Source organism: Alligator sinensis, unplaced genomic scaffold, assembly GCF_000455745.1.
Source record: "Alligator sinensis unplaced genomic scaffold, ASM45574v1 scaffold65_2, whole genome shotgun sequence".
Taxonomy (NCBI): domain Eukaryota; kingdom Metazoa; phylum Chordata; order Crocodylia; family Alligatoridae; genus Alligator; species Alligator sinensis.
Genome location: NW_005842071.1, coordinates 2,417,950 through 2,439,331, shown reverse-complemented (window position 1 = coordinate 2,439,331; position 21,382 = coordinate 2,417,950). Strand labels below are relative to the sequence as shown.

The 21,382-nt window shown below is 48.5% G+C and overlaps 1 protein-coding gene across 1 annotated transcript in view; it reads left to right on the top strand.

The window, feature by feature from the left end:
* LOC102369990 (ankyrin repeat domain-containing protein 62) overlaps positions 1–20,248 on the top strand; it is a 128,025-nt gene extending 107,777 nt beyond the window's left edge. The window contains 2 exon segments of the mRNA XM_025204161.1: positions 14,180–14,225; positions 20,100–20,248. Coding sequence (XP_025059946.1) covers positions 14,180–14,225; positions 20,100–20,248 — 195 coding nt within the window.
* The last annotated feature ends 1,134 nt before the right edge of the window (positions 20,249–21,382 follow it).

Sequence of the window (21,382 nt, the reverse complement as noted above, 5' to 3'; positions counted from 1 at the left end):
TTGTCATGGGAGAGTTCAACTACCTGGACATCTCATGGGAAGAGCGCTCGGCCAAATCCGAACGGTCGCAAAGCTTCCTCACATGCATGGATGAGCTCTATCTGACTCAAGAAGTCTACGGGCCAACAAGAGGTAAAGCACTGCTCGACCTGGTACTGGCAACTGGGGATGACCTAATCAGTGACCTAATGATTGAAGGAAAGCTGGGTGACAGCGACCACAAGCTGATCACTTTCACCATCCACCGAAAAGCTGGCAAGTCAGTCAGCAGTACAGAGGTCCTCGACTTCAGGAGGGCTGACTTTGACAAGCTCAGGAGGCTTGTCAGTGAGGCCCTAAAGCACCATGACCCCAAGGGGAGGGGAATCTAGGAAGAGTGGTTGCTCCTCAAGGGAGCGATCCTAGATGCAAAAGCTAAGGCTATTCCATCTCGGAGGAAAGGCAGCAAAAGGGCACAGCAGCCCCCTTGGCTCAACAAGGAGCTAGAGAACCTCCTGCATCAAAAAAAAAGACCTACAAACGATGGAGGATGGGATCCACCTCCAAGGAGGAATATTCCGCATTGGTCCAGACCTACAGGGAGCGAACCAGGAAAGCCAAGGCTGCAATGGAACTCCAACTGGCTACAAACATCAAGGACAATAAAAAGTCCTTTTTTGGATATGTGGGGAGCTGGAGGAAAGGCAAGGGCAACATTGGACCCCTGCTAAACCAGAAGGGACAACTGACGACTGACGCCCAGGAAAAAGCCAACTTACTAAATGGGTACTTTGTGCCAGTCTTTCACAAGTCCCATGGGACACCCTGGCCCATTACAGGACAGGGACGCCTGGGTGAGGGTGATTCCTTGCCCTCCATCAATGCTGACCTCGTGAAGGAACACCTTGAGAGGCTGGACACCTTCAAGTCAGCCGGCCCTGACAATTTATACCCCAGAGTACTCAAGGAGCTGGCCAGCACCATAGCTCAGCCCCTGGCATGGATCTTCTAGAGCTCCTGGTGCTCTGGTGAAGTGCCTGATGATTGGAAGAAAGCCAATGTGATGCCTATCTTCAAGAAAGGGAGGAAAGTGGATCCAGCAAACTACAGGCCCATCAGCCTGATCTCTATCCCAGGGAAGGTCTTAGAAAAGATTATCAAAGAGGCCATTCTTAATGGACTGGTCATTGGCAATATCCTGAGGGATAGCCAGCACAGGTGTGTTGCGGGTAGGTCGTGCTTGACCAGTCTCATTTCCTTTTACGACCAGGTGACCTATCACCTGGATAAGGGAAAAGAGATTGATATCATATATCTTGACTTTAAAAAAGTCTTCAATCTGGTATCCCATGATCACCTCTTGGCAAAACTGGCCAACTGCAGCCTTGGGTCCACCATGATCCACTGGCTGGGGAATTGGCTCCGTGGTCAGACCCAGAGGGTGGTCGTTGATGGAAGTCAATCGTCATGGTGCCCTGTGACAAGGGGGGTCCCTCAAGGCTCTGTCCTTGGACCTATATTGTTCAACCTCTTCATTAATGATGTGGACATTGGAGTCAGAAGTGGACTGACCAAGTTCACAGATGATACCAAATTTGGGGTAAAGGATCCACACCTGAGGACAGGAGGGCAATCCAGCCTGACCTTGACAGGCTCAGGAAATGGGTGGATGAGAACTTGATGGTGTTTAACACCAAAAAATGCAAGGTTCTCCACCTTGGGAGGAAAAACCTGGAACATGTTTATATGCTCGGCAGTGCTACACTGACTTCGACTATGGACGAGAGGGACTTGGGGGTCAGGATTGACCACAAGATGAACATAAGCCTTCAATATGATGCTGTGGCTAGTCAAGTGAGCAAAACACTGGCTTGCATCCATAGATGCTTCTCAACCAAATCCCAGGACGTCATTCTCCTGTTGTATACGGCCTTGGTGAGGCTGCAGCTGAAGTACTACATTCAGTTTTGGGCTCCACAATTCAAAAAGGATGTGGAGAAGCTTGAGAGACTCCAGAGAAGAGCCACGCACATGATCAGAGGTCAGGAAAATAGACTTTATGATGACAGGCTGAGAGCTATGGGCCTCTTCAGCCTGGAAAAGCGCAGGCTCAGGGGTGATCTGATGGCCACCTATAAGTTTATAAGGGATGCTCACCAGGATCTAGGGGAATATTTTTTCACCAGAGCACCCCAAGGAATGACAAGGTCAAATAGTTATAAACTCCTGCAAGACCATTTCAGGCTGGACATAAGGAAGAACTTCTTTACTGTCCAAGCCCCCAAGGTCCGGAATAGCCTGCCGCCGGAGGTGGTTCAAGCACCTACTTTGAACGCCTTCAAGAGAAATCTGGATGTTTTTCTTGCTGGGATCCTATGACCCCAGCTGACTTCCTGCCCCTGGGGCAGGGGGCTGGACTCGATGATCTTCAGAGGTCCCTTCCAGCCCTAATGTCTATGAAATCTATGAAAAAATATTTTTTGAAATAAAATGAAAATATGTTATATTAGATGTTTGATTTTTAGTATATGATTTGTTTTTTATCTATAGTTGGATAAAATTATATCTTCTGAAAGATTTTATGTGTTCCACCTTCAACAGCTCACCAAAACTCGTTAAGTGGCCTGCCACCAAAATTATTGCCCACCCTGACTTAATACTTGCCAGGCCATATGTAGCCTATGGGCTGCCAACTGAATAGCTCTGCCCTAGGTGATCCTAAAAGCACAAGGAAAGTCCATTCTGACCTATAGGAAGATAACAAAAGGGCTAGGAGACCCCCTTGGCTCAATAGGGAACTTATGGGCATCCTGAATCTGAAAAGACAAGCTTATAAGGGATGGAAGTTGGGAACTACCACTTAGGAGAATTATGCAGCACTGACTCGCACCTGCAGGGAGTACACCAGAAAAGTGAAGGATGAAACCAAACTCAAACTGGTTATGGGAATCAAGGGCAATAAAAAGTCCTTTTTCAAATAGATGGGCAGTCAGAAAAAAACACAAGGGCAACATCAGAATGTTGCTGAACCAAATGGGGCAGCTGACAACTGACACCCAGGAAAAAGCTCATCTCCTCAATGATAACTTTGCATCAGTTTTCCACCAACCCAAGGGGATCACCCTGCCTGACAGGATACAGGACTACCAGGTAAGGGCAACCATATACCTATAATTGGTGAAGATCTTGTGAGGGAACAGCTTGAGAGCCTGGACAGCTGGCCCAGACAGAAGGCACCCAAGACTGCTAAAAGAGTTGGCTGACATCATAGCATGACCAATGGCAAGGATATATGAGAACTGGTGGTGCTCAGGAGAGGTTCCTGAAGATTGGAAGAAGGCCAATGTGGTGCTCATCTTCAAGAAAGGAAGGACCAACCTCATTTCCTTCTAGGACCAGACAAAAGAGAAGAGGTTGATGTCATATATTTAGATTTCAAAAAAGCCTTTGACTTGGTCTGCCGTGATGTTCTCGTGGTAAAACTGGGAAACCTTACGGTCCAATGGCTGGGGAACTGGCTCCGTGGTCAGAGCGAGAGAGTGATAGTCAATGGAACCGAGTCAACATGGCACACGGTGACCAGCGATGTCTCCCAGGGCTCAATACTCGGACAAGTATTCTTTAATATATTCATAAATGATCTGGATTCAGGTGTCAGAAGTGGACAGGCTAAGTTTGCAGATGACACCAAATTATGGGGAAGTGAGGTCACTCTAGAGGAGAGGCTGGCAATTCAGGCTGACCTGGAGAGGCTCGCAACATGGGTGGATCAAAACCTGATGACATTCAACACTGAGAAATGCCAGGTGCTCCACCTCAGGAGAAAAAACCCACATCATACTCATAGGCTCAGCAGTGCTAACGTCACTAGCACCACAACCAAAAGAAACTTGGGGGTCATAATTGACCACAAGATGAACATAAGCCACCAATGCAATGCCACAGCCAGAAATGCAAATAAAATTGTGGCTTGCATCTATAGATGCATCTCAAGCAAGACCCAAGAAGTAATCCTCCCACTTTACTCAGCCTTGGTGAGGCTGCAGCTGGAGTACTGCATCCAATTCTGGACTCTGCACTTTAGAAAGAACATGGAGAAGCTTGAGAGAGTCCAGAGGAGAGCTACACGCATGATCAGAGGTCAAGAGAACAGGCCTTATGAGGAGAGGCTGAGAGGCATGGGACTCTTCAGCCTGGAGAAGCAAAGACTCAGGGGTGACATGGTGGAGGCCTATAAGTATATAAGGGGTGTGCATCAGAAACCGGGAGAACATCTGTTCACCAGGGCACCCCAAGGGAAGACAAGGTCTAATGGTCACAAACAGCTGGAAAACTGTTTTAGACTGGACATAAGTGTAGCAGACTCACCTTTCAGAGCTTGGGTTGAGACCCAGGCTTGAGATATTGCTGTTTTGATTGGTGGAGCCCATCCACCAATCATGAGGCACCAGGAGAAATAAAGTCACACCCCTTTCCTGCGGGGATGGGAAGAAGAGCTCCCTCGAACCTCATTGAAGACTGTAAACTATCAGGTCTGGAAGGCTTCAGGGGCAGAGCCCTGGAACGTATAAAAGGAGCTGCGTGCCCAGCACAAGGGGCAGATGCAGCGAGGGACTCAAGAAGAGTAGAGCCAAGAAAAGCTGGGGAGCTCTCCCCCTGTGGGCAATAGGCCCAAGGCTCCTGAAGCTGCCACTGGAGGAGCAGCCTTGGGAGCAGTGCGAGACCGCTCGGGCTGTTGACGGCGCACAGGTACGGTGCACGGAGATCTGGACCTGGGAGCAGTGTGAGACCACTTGGGCCCATCATGGTGCGTGGTTTGGTGCACAGAGCCCAGGCTTTGAGAGTTGCAAGCAGTGGCTTGAGCCTGCAACCCTGGCAGGGCCAGAGGGCCACACAGTGTGAGGGACAGTGCACAGGGCAAAGGCCTTGGGGCTGCAGTGAGGTGGCTCAGGCCCCATCTCCTGACAAGCGGCCAGGTCCCACAGTGTGCAGGGCAGTACATAGGCCCGAGCCTTGGGAGCCAGGGAGTAGCGGAGGCTGCTTGGGTTAGCCACCCAGCATGAGGATGGCTGGCTGGAGCCTGAAGGGCCCAGACTGTGCTAAGAGAGCCCTCATTGCTGAGCCAGGGCACCGGGAAATGGTAGTGCTGCAGTGTAAGGCCCAGCACCCAGGAGCCAGCAGCGGTGGTGAAGCAGCTGAGAGGAGCTGAGCCCTCAGTGCCCAGAGCAGAGCACAGGGTGGGGAGGAACCCAGCGGCGTGGGAGAGACCTGGAGAGGCGCTCCAGCAGAGGAGACCCCATCAAGCTGCGCCCTGACCACCGCTACCTGAGGGAGTGTGAGTCATTGAGCCTTTGGGTCTCACAGGGGAAAGACATTTGGGGCCGGGCAAACCCAGAGAAGGGGCTGGGTGAGCAGCCCCCCACCTAGTCAAGGCCCTAAGAGGAGGGGCCCGTGGTCCTGGACACCCCACAAGGGACCCCATTGGAAGGAGAGCTCTCTCTTGCCATGGGTCAGGGACTATATTAAGGAGTAGATGATATTAAGATTATTCATGTTTGCGCCTTATATTTTGTAATTGAAATGTTGTATTGTGATGTTGTAAATAGTGTTATTTAGGGTTTGACCTTGGTTACTGGTTAGTGTTCTCTGTGTAAATATATGAAATTTAGTTTTATGTTTATGTATATTATAACTTAATATATTTTATATAGTTAAGAAATTTGGGCTTGGGCTAACTCTATAGAGGAAAGAGGGATCTGCTTGAAATTCTGTCATCCCTCTCACAGCAGCCCCTCCTGCCTACCCATCCCATTCAGTTGAGAATAGGGCACACCCTTGGGTGTACCCAGGTTACATAAATAAAAACTTCTTTACAGTCCAAGTCTCCAGAGTTTGAAATAGACTCCCCCCAGAAGTGGTGCAAGCACTTACTCTAGATACCTTTAAGAAACACTTGGATGCTTATCTTGCTGGGATGATCTGACCCCAGCTGACTTCCTGTCCCTTGGGTAGGGGGCTGGACCCTCATGTTCTCATGAGGTCACTTCCAGCCCAAATATCTATGAAATCTATTAAATCAGCTACATTTTTATATTGTACCACTGGTGGCTGAGTTTCTGCCTACCATGTGGGAGATCTGGTTTCAAATACCAGCTGGGGTGAGTAAAGTAACAGGGAAAAATCCTTGTTGCAGTGGAAAGGGATCACTGTGTTATCCCTCTTCCCCCCCCGGGTACCTATATTGTACCTATCCATAGGAAAAACTGAAATTTTAGAGGAGATTTTGCTTTTTATTCTAATACAGCTAAGGGTAGGTAGAACCTTAGCTGTTAGCTCAAGGTTGGGCAATTATTTTGGCTGGAGGGTCACTTAGGGAATTTTAGCGAGCTGTTACTGGCTGGGTCAACACCCCTCCCCACTCCCCATCCCCCATACACACACAACAGCTCACCAAAACTCCCTAAGTGGCCCATGGAGACCCTAGGATCACTGGGTGATGACAACATGGGGCTGGGGGCTGGGACCCAGGGTCCAGGATCCAGCTGTGATCTGCTTTCCACACACCCATGCTTGTGGAACTGGTGTTAGGTGCAAAACAAATAAGCCAGGATATCTGGGCAGCAGGGACAGGTCCACCAGCAGCAGCTGGAAGGAGCTTCCACTAGGCTTCTGGAAAATGGAGTCCAGCACCCTAGCCCAGCTGTGTACCTGGGAGCAGTGGGACCACTGTACCTGGGGGCATTGGGCAAGCACCATGGCGCAGGCTGTCCCCTCAGTAGTGGCCTTAGGGCCTTAGGGGAGGGCAAACCAGGCAACTGCCTGGCCCCACACTTTAGGGGGGCCCAAAATTTTGAACCTAGAATGAACCTAGCTCAATATAGCTCAGTGTTAAAAAACTCTTTCTTTGTATTATCAATATTGTATTAAGATACTTTTATTGAAGTTTCATGGATAGGGCAGAGTGAAATTGAAAATGTCCGACTTGCGTAAAGGTCATCAAAATTAAGCTTCTAAGGGGTCCCAAATGACTGTCTTGACCAGGTCCCCAACAACCCTAAGGCCACCACTGGCTCCCTGCACCTGGGCTGAGTGTAGACAAGGGACTGGCTGTGGGTCGGATAAAATGCCTTGATGGACCAGATCCAGCCCATGGGCCATATTTTGTGCACCCCTGTGTTATCTGGTAAATCCAGGATTAATTCCCATTCTGTTCTCTTCCTATGCCACTCAGAATATTCTTAAGATAGATCCTGCAATATCCTCTTTGTTATTTTACATCAGCTGCCATATCTTCTAACAGAATGCAGAAGCTGGTCTCCAGACTTTAACCATCAATATTAGTCCATCTGTCTCTTCATCAGGTAAAGCCACAGAGCATTATTCTTGTGCCTTCCTTTTCATGCAGTTATGGGTCTTTAACCACTTCCTAATGTCACTGTCAATTTTCTCAGATCACTGAACAATTGATTTATTCAATAGAATTATTTCTCAAGTTTTCTTCATTTTAAAAATCTTTCAGGAAAGAAACCAAAGTCTCATGGAGATAAGTTCAGTGATTGCTGAAGAACAGTTCAGTAAAAAATGCATTTCACCTAAGCAATGAAGGCCAAAACTTTCTCTTCCCACATAGTATTTCACCATCATATTCTTCACTGTCTTATGTGAAGAAGAGAGAGAACAAAATATTTATTCTGTATAAAACAAAGCTTTGGGTTAAGATGTCTAAGTTAAGGATTCAAATCAGGGAAGAACAACAAAAAAGATTGCATAGGCTTGTATCAGGACAGATTTTGAAGCTTAGGCACAACAGATCATCAACTCCTACACTCTGTTCTGCTACACTTTGGGTATGCAGACATTCAAGCTTTTTCTGCCAGGGCAAAAATGGCTGCTCCAGGTTAAAAATAACCTGGGAACAACTGGGGTTAAATCGCTCCCCAGACACTTTCCCCTGGGTTAACTCCTCCTGGGGACCAGGGGAAATGGAGCTGGGAGAAAGGCTTGCCTGAGGCCAGGTCAGAGGGCTAGAGAAAGTTTAAGAGACAGTCGCTCCTCCCATCCTGTAAAACAGGAGGGGTAGGGAGGAGCAGCTGCCAGCTGCTTCTTAGTCAAGTTCCCAGGGCTGGAGCTGGCCAGGGCTTTGCCAACTAGTCCCTCTGCTCTGCTCCCAGGCACAACCAGGACCCAGGCTTGTAAGCCTGACCCTCAGCTACACCCACTTCCCCTTGCCTCTTCCCACCACTCAGCTGAGCTGCAGCTGCAGCAATTTAAAAGCTGTCAGGGTTGGGAGCCAGGCTTAGAAAAAGCCTCTGAAGCCCAACTCCCAGCCCCTCTGGCCTCTCCTTGTGGCAATTTAAAAAACTGGAGAAACTAGGAGCTGGGCATGCCAAGGCTCTTCACAAGCCTGGCTTTCAGTCCCACTGGCATCCCCTTGCTCCCCCTGCCACTCAGGTGAGCAGCAGGTGTGGCAATGTTAAGAGCTGGAGGGGCCAGGAGCTGGGCTTAAGGAAATTCTCTGCATGCTGGACTTCCAGTGCCCCAGCTTCCCCTTATTCAGCTGAGTGCTTGTCTCGGTCAGCCCAGGGGAGTATAACAAGTGGGTCTGTTCTCCAGAGGGGGGAACTGGGGGAGTTCCCACCATGAGAGAATGTCCCCCTCCTACCAGTCAGCTGCTTGGTGGGATGGGGAGTATTATCCGAGGGCTGGAAGCTTCCCAGGACTATCTGTGGCAGCTGCCACCTGCCGCTTAGCAGCCTGTCCGCTTCCCAAGCAGGGAAGAGAGCAGGCTGTCAAGTAATGTGTTCCCTTAAGGGCAGGGATGACCCAGGGAGCAGCCCTCTAATACCCCTAGCTGGAGAGCTCACATGTGAAGCTCTCCAGCCTTTAGGCTAGAGGCGTATCTGTACAATCCACTTCTCAGGCTATTTTTCTATCAGAAGAAATGAACATCCGTATGCAGCCCAGGACTGGGATATAGTAAAATGCTGATAAACTTTGGCATTCGAAACTACTCTACATCCCTTCTTCATCCACTCTCCAACTTTGGTACACAATAATCTGCCCTGCAGTATGTCTTTAAATATATCCTTGCCTCTTCTAGAGTGAGAGTAATAGAGTCTAACCTTCAAAACCAAAAGTTTGTAGGGCTATGTATATATTTTCATAGGAAGGGTAAAATTCTAGCTGTTTGAACCTCAAAAGGCTGAACAGATGCATGAAGAATAAAACTGAAAATTGGAATCTAGCTTCAACTCTTTCTTAATCTCCAGAAGACCTTCTAATTCTGGACGTAAAAGAAGTTCATCTACATAGTTTGGCCTTATCACTTGATTTTCCTACAGAAGTACTCACAATAAATAGAAAATACTGCTGTTTTAGTCTGCTGTCTTTTTTAGAAAGACACTAGTTGTAATAATAGTTAATTTGTAGAATGCAGGGACTTATATCCTTGTCTCTTCTAAAGCCAGAGTAATACAATTTAACCCTCAGAACCAAAAGTTCTTAGGGCTCTGTTGCAGCAAAGGAAATTTAGGTTAGATATTAGAGAAAGCTTTCTCACTAGGAGGGTAGTAAAACATTGGAACAGGTTACCCAGGGAGGTGGTGGGATCTCCATCCTTGAAGGTTTTTAAGACCCAGCTAGTGGAATTACATAGTTGGGGACAGTCCTGCTTTGAGCAAGCGGTTGGACTAGATGACCTCCTGAGGTCCCTTACGACCCTAATTTTCTGTGATTCTATGATTCTATGATTTATCTGTGCTGACCTTTAAAATGTATTCTTATCAGAGCATCATCTATAGGAATCTTGCAAGTAGTGACCCTAATCAAGCTCCAAAATTCAGCCACACAAACTGGTCCATAATAAAATTTAAAAGATCCCTGGCTTCTTCTTAAAGGATTGTCCATTTAGCAGTTGAGACATAAAAAAAAGAATTAGTTTCCACAAAGTGGCTCATCTCTTATCTTTCAAAGAAGCACAGTTAGCAACCATCCTTTATCCCCAGGTTTTAGATCATGGTTGCTTTCATATCATACCTTATAGTAAGATATATTTTATCTTCTGGTTGTCTGTGTTTAACTTTGTAGAAACATTCCTGAAATTCTGAACATCCTTCTCTCAGATTGTTGAAAATTTGGGAAAGTTTTTTTTTTTTTTTTTTGCATCACCACGAGAAAAAAAGGCAGCTAATATCCCCAAGGATACATGTAGGTTGACACCAATAAACAGTATTTCTGCAGTATTCTTTGCTTCATTTCCTGGAAGTATGTAACATGGTTTCCAATCATCTGACCCAACTTGCTTCCAATTTTCTCTTTCTTTCACATATTTGGGTGAGAAATCCAGCAGTGTTTCCAAAATACAGAAGAAAAATCAAGGCAGATCCTGCAATACCTGTGCAGACTCAGGGTGATCTGTGTGCACCATGTAGCTGTTTCTCAGGCTCCAGCAGCATAATGGCTGGGCTTTCCTGGTGCTTTACCATCTCTTTCCAGGGATTTGACCCTCTTGACTAGTTATTTTCTATGGTTGGCTGTTTGATTCCTGTTTCATGGTCCACTGCTTTTGCTCCTGTTTCCCTTCTACTCTTAATAGCTATCTTCTTCCCAGGTTTTTTGCCATTGCTTCCTCCCATCTGTAAATAAAAGCTAGGTACAGACATTCAAAAAGCCCAAGGCAAAATCAATCTAAGTTCTGCGGTTTTCTGTAAGTGGCATAGTTGAAATCAATAGTGAACACAGCACACATTCGCCCTTTGGTAGGGTGTGCAAATCTTAGACAAGGTTCTGCCATTTTTACCAGTCTATGCATGCCAAAATTATGTTTTGTTATGGGTATAGACCAGTTTTATGTGCCAAACTTTTGTTCTGTTACAGGTATAGACCTTATACTGGTAAAAGTGTAATGTCTGTACCTGGCCAAACTGGGGCTTCGGAACCTTTTGACCAACTCCCTCCCTCCCTTCACCAGCCATTAAAGCAGGGATGGGCAAAATATGGCCCACAGGCTGGATCCGGCCCACCAAGCCATTCTATCTAGCCTGCGGGGCTCATAAAAAAAATTTAATTAATATTTCTCTGCCCCTGGCTGCCTGTCAAAGATGACAGGAGCCAGTGGCAGCAGGACCCAGGGGAAGCTGGTAGCAGGACCCAGCAGCAGCAGTAGCAAGGCCCACTGGCCTCACCCCACACCCAGCCCCCAGGCCCCCGCCTTCCACCCCCAGCCTGCCAGATGGTTCTGCCTTAGCCTTAGCAGAAGCTTCCTGCCTGGGAGCCTGGGGCTGTTCCCTCCACTGAAGAGGGAAATTCCAGTAAGAACAGGTGGAGGGTAGGGAGGATTGCCAGTGCAGCTGACAACCATGTGATACTCCTGCTGCATTGTGCAGTCCCAGCCTTGCAGCCAGAAGCACGTGGTGCCAGAGTTGCGGGTGCAGAGTGGTGGGGATGGGCAGGGAGGGAAGGAAAGTGGTGGGGCAAAGGCAGCTGGCGAAGGCGTGGAGAGGAAGTGGCAGCAGGCAGGAGTGCAGGGCACCGGGGGTCAGGGCCAGAAGCAGCAGGAGCCATCTGGGAACCACGGGGCTAGCCAGGCTCCTGCTGTGTTCTGTGGTTTCAACATTGCAGCCAGGAACAGCACACTTCTGGGAGGTGCCTGGCCCTGCTGCACCACACCACTTGATTCCTGGCTACAATGCCAGGATCACAGAACACAGCAGAAGCCAGCCTGGTCCCCATGGTTCCCAGCTTGCTCCTGCTGCTGCCTCTACCATGGCATGCCTGCAGCTCCTGCACTGGCAGCAGGGAAAGCCCACTGCCTCCCCGGCCCCTTGCTGCGCAGAACCCCAGACTCCACCCAGAGTGGAGGGAGCCCTGTCCCCTGCTTCCCTGAGGCAGTCCAGTGTGGGACTGGACTGGACTCCCTCGTCCAGTGTGGGGCTTCCACATGCGAGGGCAGGATCTGCAGGCATGCACCAAGGAGCCTCCATGATAGAGGTGGACGGGCAGGCTGTGTTCTTCACCCCCACATGCAGTGCTCCCCAGAGCCATGCCCCACTAGTCATCAGTGCCTGTGCCAGGCACAAGTGCCTACACCAAGCACAAGCTCCCCTGAGCCCCCCACACCCCTCTCCAACTGCTGCTGCTGCCAGCAGCAGGGGCTGTGTGCTATGTTGGAGGGAGTGTGGGGAGGACCCTGCACCCCACAAATCTCACACACCCACACCCTGTCTCCACAGCTCCCACCAACATATACACACACCCAACATACCTTGTGCCTCCCACATCCCCCCACCATATACACACCCCACACACAATATGAGTGAGACTTCATTTTTGAATTATTATGCAATCCCTTCTATATACAGTACACAAACACAAATCATGACAAATATTTTTTGTCATGATTTGTTTATAATCATGACAAATCATGATTATATTTCATTATATCATGATGAAATATAATCATGATATCCCCAAGGACACATGTAGGTTGACACCAATAAACAGTATTGTTGAAATACTGTTTATTGGTGTCAACCTACATGTGTCCTTGGGGAATCATTGTTTATATAATGATTATATGTCATTATATAAACAAATATAAATATAATTATATTTGTTTATAAAATGAAAATATATTATAGTAGGTGTTTGACTTCTAGTGTATGATTTGTTTTTTTCTGGTTCTAAGATGGCAATCCCCCTCCCAAAAAGAATATTTCTGGGGGATTCAAGGGCAGGGGGGATTTCTGGTGGCAAAGGTATGGGGTTAAGTGGTGGGACTTCCAATCCCAATATGGCGACTAGGGGGGCTTGACAACTGTCAAGGGGCATAGCTACCTCACCAAAACTTATTAAGCGGTCCTCCACCCAAAATAATTGCCCGCCCCTGCATTAAGGCATAGAATTTTTAGGCAAAGCTGTCCTCCCCTCAATCCTGATGGTTGTTTCCAGTGGTATGGAACTTAATTTTGTTGAAGTTACCCCTGCAGTCTAGCAAAGGGCACTTAAATGTATTCTAGTCAGTTTACTTTGCTACAACATTATTTCCAACTGTTGTAATATGGTCACTGTGTGCCAACAAGATTCTCTTTTATCTGGAGGGAATCATTGTGTTTCCACTTTTTTCCCCAACTGTGTTTAGAATGTCTCCTTTACCAAGAGAGTTGTTCCTACTCCCTAAACACCTTTACTGGTAAGTTAACTTTTAAAAATTGAAGAAAAAAGTGTATTAAACAATATTTAAATTATTCCATTATTTGTTGTTATATTAAATAAATAACCCTTATTCATAAAGTTATTAGTTACTTACAAGAGATAGTTATAATAGTAAAGTCTTTTGACTGCTTACATACTTTTAGAAGTTATGTGCTTACTTGTATGCTGGCTGTTAGCTTTTGCAATTTGTAAATTCTTCAGGTCATAGGCTGTTTTAATGGAAAACATATTTTTGGCATTACAAAAATACAGCTATAAATAATAACTTGTTCTGTACTATCAACATGAATCAACAAAATGACTGATTTCTATTAAGGAAGAGCTTGTAATCAATATTAATAGTGGTGGTAACTAACACCTTTTGAGAGAGAGGAATGTAGTTTTTCTCGTGTCTATCGCCATAGACACTAAGCTACATAAAAGCAAGCAGAATATCTCAGTAGAAAGCTGACAGAATGAAATGAATGTTGCAACCTTCCATAAAGATAGTGAGAAAGTGCTCAGCATAATCTGGGGGCTAAATGAAATACTAATGCTTTATAGAGTTTGTCTCAGTCTTGCAAGAACCACTTTTACAATGATAGCCTTATTGAGTTGCAGATTATGCTCTGTCTTCTCAGAGGGCCAAATTTACAGTCTATATACCCGAGCTTCTGATTTTAATGATAATTTAATAAGGATTTTGCTCACATATCTGGAAAAAGAATTTAGTTGTGCATTATTCATTGACTCGTGTGTATTTGATTGTGCTTAACTAGAAAATGATGAATCACATAAATTCTGATTGTTTATATTGACATGTATTTGATATTGTTCAGTAACCAGTATCCTAAAGCTCCATCAAGAATTTCCTCAAAATAAGATGAAATCTCTGTTTGAGGTTTTGCTTTTAGTTTAATTTAATGGGGGGGGTTGGTTTTTAAAAACACCTAGATTATTATGAATTCATTTCTAAACTATTTTTAAAATGTTAAAAATGTACTTTCAGATGCGGAAGGAACTGGAAAAAAGTATCAGGAAAGAACTTGACCAAGGTAATTTATCAGAACATGTGGCAGGGTTTCCCCGCCTCCCTCAATAAGGCTAAAATTGATTGTTAACTAACACTGCATGATATCCTAAAGCATAAATCATATTAGGTAGTAAACTGTTGTGCCAAAAACAGTTGTTGCTTTTACTGACTTTCAAATTTAGTGGTGCTTTTTGGCAAGAACTGCCTGCTTTCCAAAATGCTGTACAAATAAACTGCCTTGAAAGCTAGCTTAACCCAAGTCAGATTTGCTAAATAAAAAATATAAACAATCAAAATATAGGAAATTATTATTTAAGTATAAATGAGCTTTAAAAATCACCTCCCCTCTCATATGTTTCATTCAATATTATTGCATGTGATTTGGTATTTTCTGCTAGTATAATAGTGCATGTCTGATATAATACCCCCTAGTGGGCTACTCTCTTTGTTTTGTAAATATAAAGTCACTTATTTGTTAGGCATAAATAATATTGGTCATTGAGGCTAGGGACAGACATTCAAAAAGCCAGAGCCTAAACTGGTTCAACCTTTGCAAGTTAGTCTAACCCGGCTAGGCTGAACCAGTTTGCAACTGCACGGACATGCAAGCACATGCCTGCATTTGCTCAGGCCAGGAGCCACCCTCAGCTGCAGGGAAGCTATGCTGGAGGGGCATGGCCAGGCTGGGCTGAACTGGACAGAGGGGGGTTTCATTCCCCCTTCCTTATCCCACCAGCAGGGACCTAAGCCAGGTCTGCCAGGTGCACCCCTCTCACTGCTGCAACTTTGGGCCAGCACGGGCCCTGACACACAGGGGGCAGAGAGGGTGGTTATTCTCCCCTCTACCCTTGCTGCCCCCGAGGGACTGCAGCTGGGTAGGCCCAACCCCACTGCTGCCAAGCGGCAGAATAAGCCCCATCCCATCCCCTTTGCCCAACACCAGAGGGAGAGGGAATAACGCCCCCCCCCGCCCCCAAAAAAAGGGCCCTGCTGGCTGGCATCTGGTCCCTAGGTTGGAGCTGGATGGGGACCAGGCTTCCCAGGCCAGGTTGGAAGTGGCATCAGGCCCTGAACCCACAGCACCACCTGCCCTGTGGAGCCCCCTGGGCTGCAGCCTAACAAGCAGCTGCAGGCTGGCTGGGGTGGGGGGCTGGTCTGCCCCCCTCATCTGCAGCTGCTGCTGCCACCACCGTGCCATGCCGCTGGGGTGGGGGGGCGGGAAGCTTCTGCCCCACGCGTGGCGCTTCAGCTGCAGCCCCCGGATGGCCTTGGAAGGCAGAAGTTTCCTGGGTGGAAGGCTTCAATCCAGGAGCTGCAGCTGGAGCTCCACACATGGGGCACAAGCTGCAAGGCTGAAGCTCTCCCCCCCAACCCATGCTGCCACCTCCTGGAGCGGCTCAGGAGCAGCAGGAACAGGACGGGGAGTCGCTGCGGCAGGTGAGGGGAAGCTGGCTTGGCCCGGCAGGACTTTCTCCCCTGACCTCCAGGTTTGGCTCCTGCCACATCCCTCAGCACTGCTCAGAACTGGGGGAGCTCCCATCAGCCTGGTGAAGGAGCTGGCAGCCTGGAGTCCAGCAGCCACCCACTACAGGGGCTGGTTATAGCCTTATGAGCCCACACAGCACCTCTAAGCCATTCTGGCTAGCAGCCACCAGCCATGTACCAGGCCAGGCCAGGCTACGCTCGCTGAAAGGGATCAATGTCCCTGTTACGGAGCCGCAGCTGCCGGGGGTGTCCCCACTCCAGCGGCCCGGCCCAGCCCAGCCCAGCCAGACCGAGCAGCTGTGAGAGAGCAGCTGTACTGAACCTGTAGCTGCTGGGACTGGCCCCACCCCCGCAGCCTGGCCTGGCCAAACCATGCAGTTGCCTCAGCTGGGGCTGAGTGAGGCCAATCCAGGCTGAGGGGGCGGGGCCACCCCCAGCAGCTGCATCTCCATTACAGCTGTTTCCCATGCCCTGGCTGAGCTGAGCCAGGCCACGGAGTGCCATAAAGAGCCCCCCACCACCACGAAGCACTCTGTTCAGTGCTCGGGGTACTCTTCCCCCTCCTCCTTCCTCTGCCCCCACAGGGCAGGAGGCTATGTGGTGCTCCCCAGCCCAGCCTGGCTCAGCCAAGGCACAGGGAGCAGCTGTGATAGAGCCACAGCTGCCAGGGGTAGCCCTGCCCCCATGGTCTGGACCAGTTTTGGCCATTTTTAAACTGGTTTATGTGCTCTGAATGTCTGTTCTGTTACAAGTTTAAACCAGTTTCTGGTCACTTAAACCAATTTATGTGTAATGTTTGTCCCTAGCCTGAGAAATCTTGATAATCGCTTCTTCTATGCCTATTTAATTGAACAAAACATTGTTTGAGTGCTTGTAATGTATAGCATAGAACAGTCACCATATTTCACAGTGTACAAGTTGAGGTTTAAAGCCCAAACACTGAGCCTTAAATTTCCACCTCCATCTATACACCAAATCCAGGGCCCGGCCCAGCTTGGCCAGCACACAAGTTCCAGGCAGGGCTGCTGCTGCCACTGCTGCAGCCACTGGGCTACTTGGCTTCCCCAGCATCCAGTGGCTCCTTGTCTCCCTGCTGCAGTGCTCTGGGGATCAGGTAGGGAAGTGGTGGGGAAGGGGAGCTGTAGTGCAGAGCATGGGGCTGAGGCTGGTGGGAGCATAAAGCAATGTGCTCAGGTGGGCAGGGTGTTGGTGTGGGGGAAGGTGAAGGCATGTGGAGACCCCCACACACTCCCCCTCCATGGTACACTGGCCAGCAGGCGGCGGGCACTTTTGGCTCATGTAGGCACTGCCACCCTGCGGTGTGCCGTCCTGCCAGCACTTGCGCATCACCGGTGGAAGCCATGCATGCTGGAGCCAGCTGTCTTCCCCACCCGCTGCCTGTGCATGGTGGTGAGGAGTGCAACCTGCTCAGCCCACCTCTATCGCATTATTCACAGGGGCCAGGGCTGGGGCCGGGCTCAGCGCTCAGCTAGCATGGCCCAACCAGCACCGTCCCTGGCCTCTGTGAGCAGCACTGCCTGGGCCATGCCACCCGAGCACTGAGCACTGAGCCCAGCCCCAGCCCCTGCGAGTGGGGCTGCCTGGGCTGCACCAGCTGAGTGCCAAGCCCAGCCCTGGCCCCTGTGAGCGATGCTGCCAGGGCCACACCAGCTAAGCACCAAGCCCAGCCCCAGCCCCTCCTAGCACTAAGCCTGACCCTGGCCACAGCCCTAGCCCTGGCCCCAGCCCCTCCAATGGCACTGGTCTCAGACATGTCCACCTCCCAAGTGTCCTGCCTGTAGTGAGGGCATGCAGGGGCTGATATAAGTCAACCCCATATTTCTGATCCAAAAAGTTAGTAACCCAATACACCTACAAAAATCCTAACTTTTTTAATCAGGAAAATGGGGTCAGCTTATAAACCAGATCAACTTGTACACTGTGAAATATGGTACTTAGCTGGAAAACTGTAATCTAATCTGTGGCCATGTTCTCCAATTAATAATTTATTCTCCTGAGTGGCAACTATCCTCACCAATCCACTACCTCACAGTGACAGAGCCTATTTCAAAGCAATGTAATCACTTAAGCATGCATCAGCATTCTATAACCAAAAATGGAAATCCCCCATTTACCTGTTTTAGGGGGGGTTTCCCCACTTTCCTGAATGGACATGAACCCATTTGTTTCCATGCCTCAGGATTTGTTTCTATCTTTTTAAAATAAGAATTTGTCTAGTACTAATAGTTTCATTTTCTGTGTTGGTTGGACTTTGCCTGGTCAGTGAAGAGAGGTTTCTAACACAGGCTGCATATACATGTTCAAATGATCTCGGAGAATTCTTCCAGGTTTGTTCTCCTGGAAAAAAAACTTACCCAGAGATGCTTGAATAGACATTTGAATCCTGAGCCCTTGAAGAGCAAAGAGCTTGCAGTGCTGATGCTGCATGATCAGGGAGGGCCCTGTGCAAACATCTTGGCATGCTCTGCAGGTTCCCTTAGTCTTCCTAGCAACAGATGGCAGCAGTGAACAGGGCAGCCCTGAATGGCTGAAGCAGACTGCTCAGAGTCAACCTGTGTCTTCTAGCAGCACAGTGTGGGATTGAGAAGGGGGCATGTTCTACTCCCTGCTTGGTTGGAGCAGCTGAGTCTAGAGAGTGACAGTCTCCCTGGGGGGAGAGGAGTGATATCAAAGCACCCTGAGATGTTGGAGGACTGTGCCAAGACTTCTCTGAGGAAACATGTACAGACAGTTGCTCTCTCAAGAGAAGTAATTCTTGGAATGTTTTAACCTGGTTGTTCCCAGGTTATATTTCTCCTGGACTGGCCAGAAAAATCCTGAACATCTGCACACTTATGGTTTCTCCTGGTAGAGCAGCAATTCTTCCAGGAAAAATGGAATGTCTTCACATGGCTTCAGAGTTATCTTCATGGAGGAAAGGCCACTGTAGTTGCAGGAGGATCTTGCAAGTGTGTGTGCACATGCACCCACATTCGCAGCAAGGGCCAGATTATTACCTCCATTAGGGGTGTTAGTGGACTTTGGCAAATCATTGCAATTCTGTTCCACCTGGCTGGAGTCCCTGGTGAGTACTCCTCCTCCTCGCTACTTTTCTGTGACTCCGTCTTAAGAGCGTGGTGGTAGTTGTTACAAAAGTAGATGCATTAATGCATTTCCAAGGGCTTGAGTAGGGTGGAATACAACCACACTAGGTGCCTAAGTGGGAGGGGGGACATACATTTGAAGCAGCTTCAAAAGGGGAGGGGAAACTGCTGTTCAGGAGCAGCTGCTACTTTGGTACATAAGAATGACATAGCACTGATTACAAGTGGCCTAAATCACCCCAACTTTGACACTAGAAGAAGTTCATTTATGTGCCTAATGGCTTTTAAAAGTTGAAGGTAGTCCTTAAGACCAGGTAGGCAAAATACAGCCCACAAGCCAGTTCCAGCCCACCACCTGATGGGATCTGGCCCACGGACAGGTGCTCACCAACTGATTGCATCTGGCCCACAGCTGCCCCCAATGCTCTGCCCGGGACAGCCCATGCCACACTCCCACTGGACAGTCGCAGGCCTGGCTGTTCCTGCTGCACTGCAGCTGCCATACTGTTCGGCTCCCTCTACCACCAGTGGTTGCCCCTTCTCCTTCTTCCCCTGCCGCACTGTTCTGGGCATCAAGTAGGGCAGGGAAGTGGCAGTGGGAGGGGTGGGAAGCTGCAGCTGAGCAAGTCCTGCCTCAGTGCACAGGGCTTCAGCTTCTGGCCACCTTCTACCCACTCCGCCCACCTGGTGCAATGAGCAGCCAGTTTTGGGCAGCCGAGTGAATGCGAGGCATCCCCATCAGGAAGCTGTGTGCACTGGTTGGGGCTGGGCCTGGGGTTGGTACCAGTGGGAGCACAGCACGGGCTGCCCTGGGTGCCCAGAGCCGGTGCTGGTTGGGCCATGCCAGCCAAGTGCTGAGTCTGGCCCCAGCCCCAGCCCAGCTCCATGCAGAGCACCGCAGGGACAGCCACAGGCGAGATGGAGGGGGTGCATACTGCACCTGTACCTACACCACCCAGGTGAGCTCTGCTGCACGTGCCCCCTGCACTCCCCCCACCCCCAGCTAGCTCCCCACACACGCAACCTTGGAAATACTATTAATCTGCTTGCTAACCAGTAAATAAACTAACTTGTATAATTTAAAAGCATCAGGTATTTGGCCTTTGTGAATGTCCTGCTTATGTCACTTTTTAAATAATGTTTCTTTTATTCTGATCTGAAATATACATCTGCCTCAGGACCCAGTACAGATGCTCACCAAATGATTCAATAGATATTGGACAAAGTCTATTCACTACAGAATTAACATATGGCATGACGCAAAATGTGCAGAATCATGTTTTTTCTCTTTGGTTTTGTTTTCCCAGCCAATGCTGATCTCGAAGCTGGATCCGTAAGAGTCTCTCCTGTGGGATCTACTGATGGATCTTCAAGCAACTTAAATATAAATAAGGATCCAGTTTCCAGGGCAACACAGCAGTATCTAGAGATGTTAAAGAAAAATTATATCATCTGAACAAAATACAATGCAAGTTTGTGAAAATGACATTTTTTTCCCTAACATTTTAATGTTTTTCTATTAAATGGTATAGATGGAAAACCTTTATTACAATTTAAATATGAGCTATAAATGTATTACATGAATATGAGGTACATTGCACTTGTCTCTATCAGAACACTGCATAAATTTAGTTTATTTTACATTTATTATGAAAAGCCATACCTGTTTTCATTTATAACTAGCATAGCAAATTCAGACCAGTGTTCTTGAGTATCAGAGAACTGCCCAAATATGGACATATGAACAATTTATTATGGGGCAAAAGCCATCAGGGCTTTACCATGTGTCAGCTCCTCTACAGTGACTCCCTGTGTCCATGTTCTTACCTCATAATAAGAGGAAATTGGAACAGCTTAGTCCTCAATGAAAGAGGGATATAAGTTGTTGCAGTAGATGAAAGCTAAACTGCAAGCTTACAGTTTAGCTTTCACTAGGTGCATCTATATGCACAATTAATGTGCCTGAATTTACTGCACAATAAATTCAGGCTCATTAAACTGTTCCCAAGCATGTGTACAAGCGCGCTCATGTCAGAAACAAATTGAGCCCGACAGGACCAGCTTAGTCCAGGGCTGCTCCTGCCCTAGTCTTCCCCACTTCAGCAGCCAAGGGGAGCTCCAGGCTCCAGCTGCAGCTGCCTGGATGCCAGCCCAGGGGCATGGGGTCAGCCCCAGACTGGCAGGGGGAGCAGCCTGGAGCTGGCAGGGGGCATGGGGGCAGCCTCATGCTGGGAGGGGGCATGGGAGGGGCAGCCTCAGGGGGTCAGGCTTAGGCTTTGGGTGCTGGCATCAGGTAGCACGCACCTGCTGGGGTGGGGCACAGTACCTGTGAGGCAGTCTCAGACTGGCAGGAATCCCAGGGGTTAGAGCTGGAGTCCAGGTTGCAGCTGCCAGGGACCCTGGGAGGCAGAGCCAGGGTCTGGAGGGCTGCATCACCTGGCATGTGCCTGCAGCTGTGAGGCACAGTGCCCAGGGGGCATGCAGCAGCTGGCAGGGGTCCTGGGGGTCAGTCCAGGGGTCCTGGGGCCAGCATCAGGTATCTGAAGAGCTGCCCATGCCACATGGCTGGAAAAGGTACCGAGCCACATGG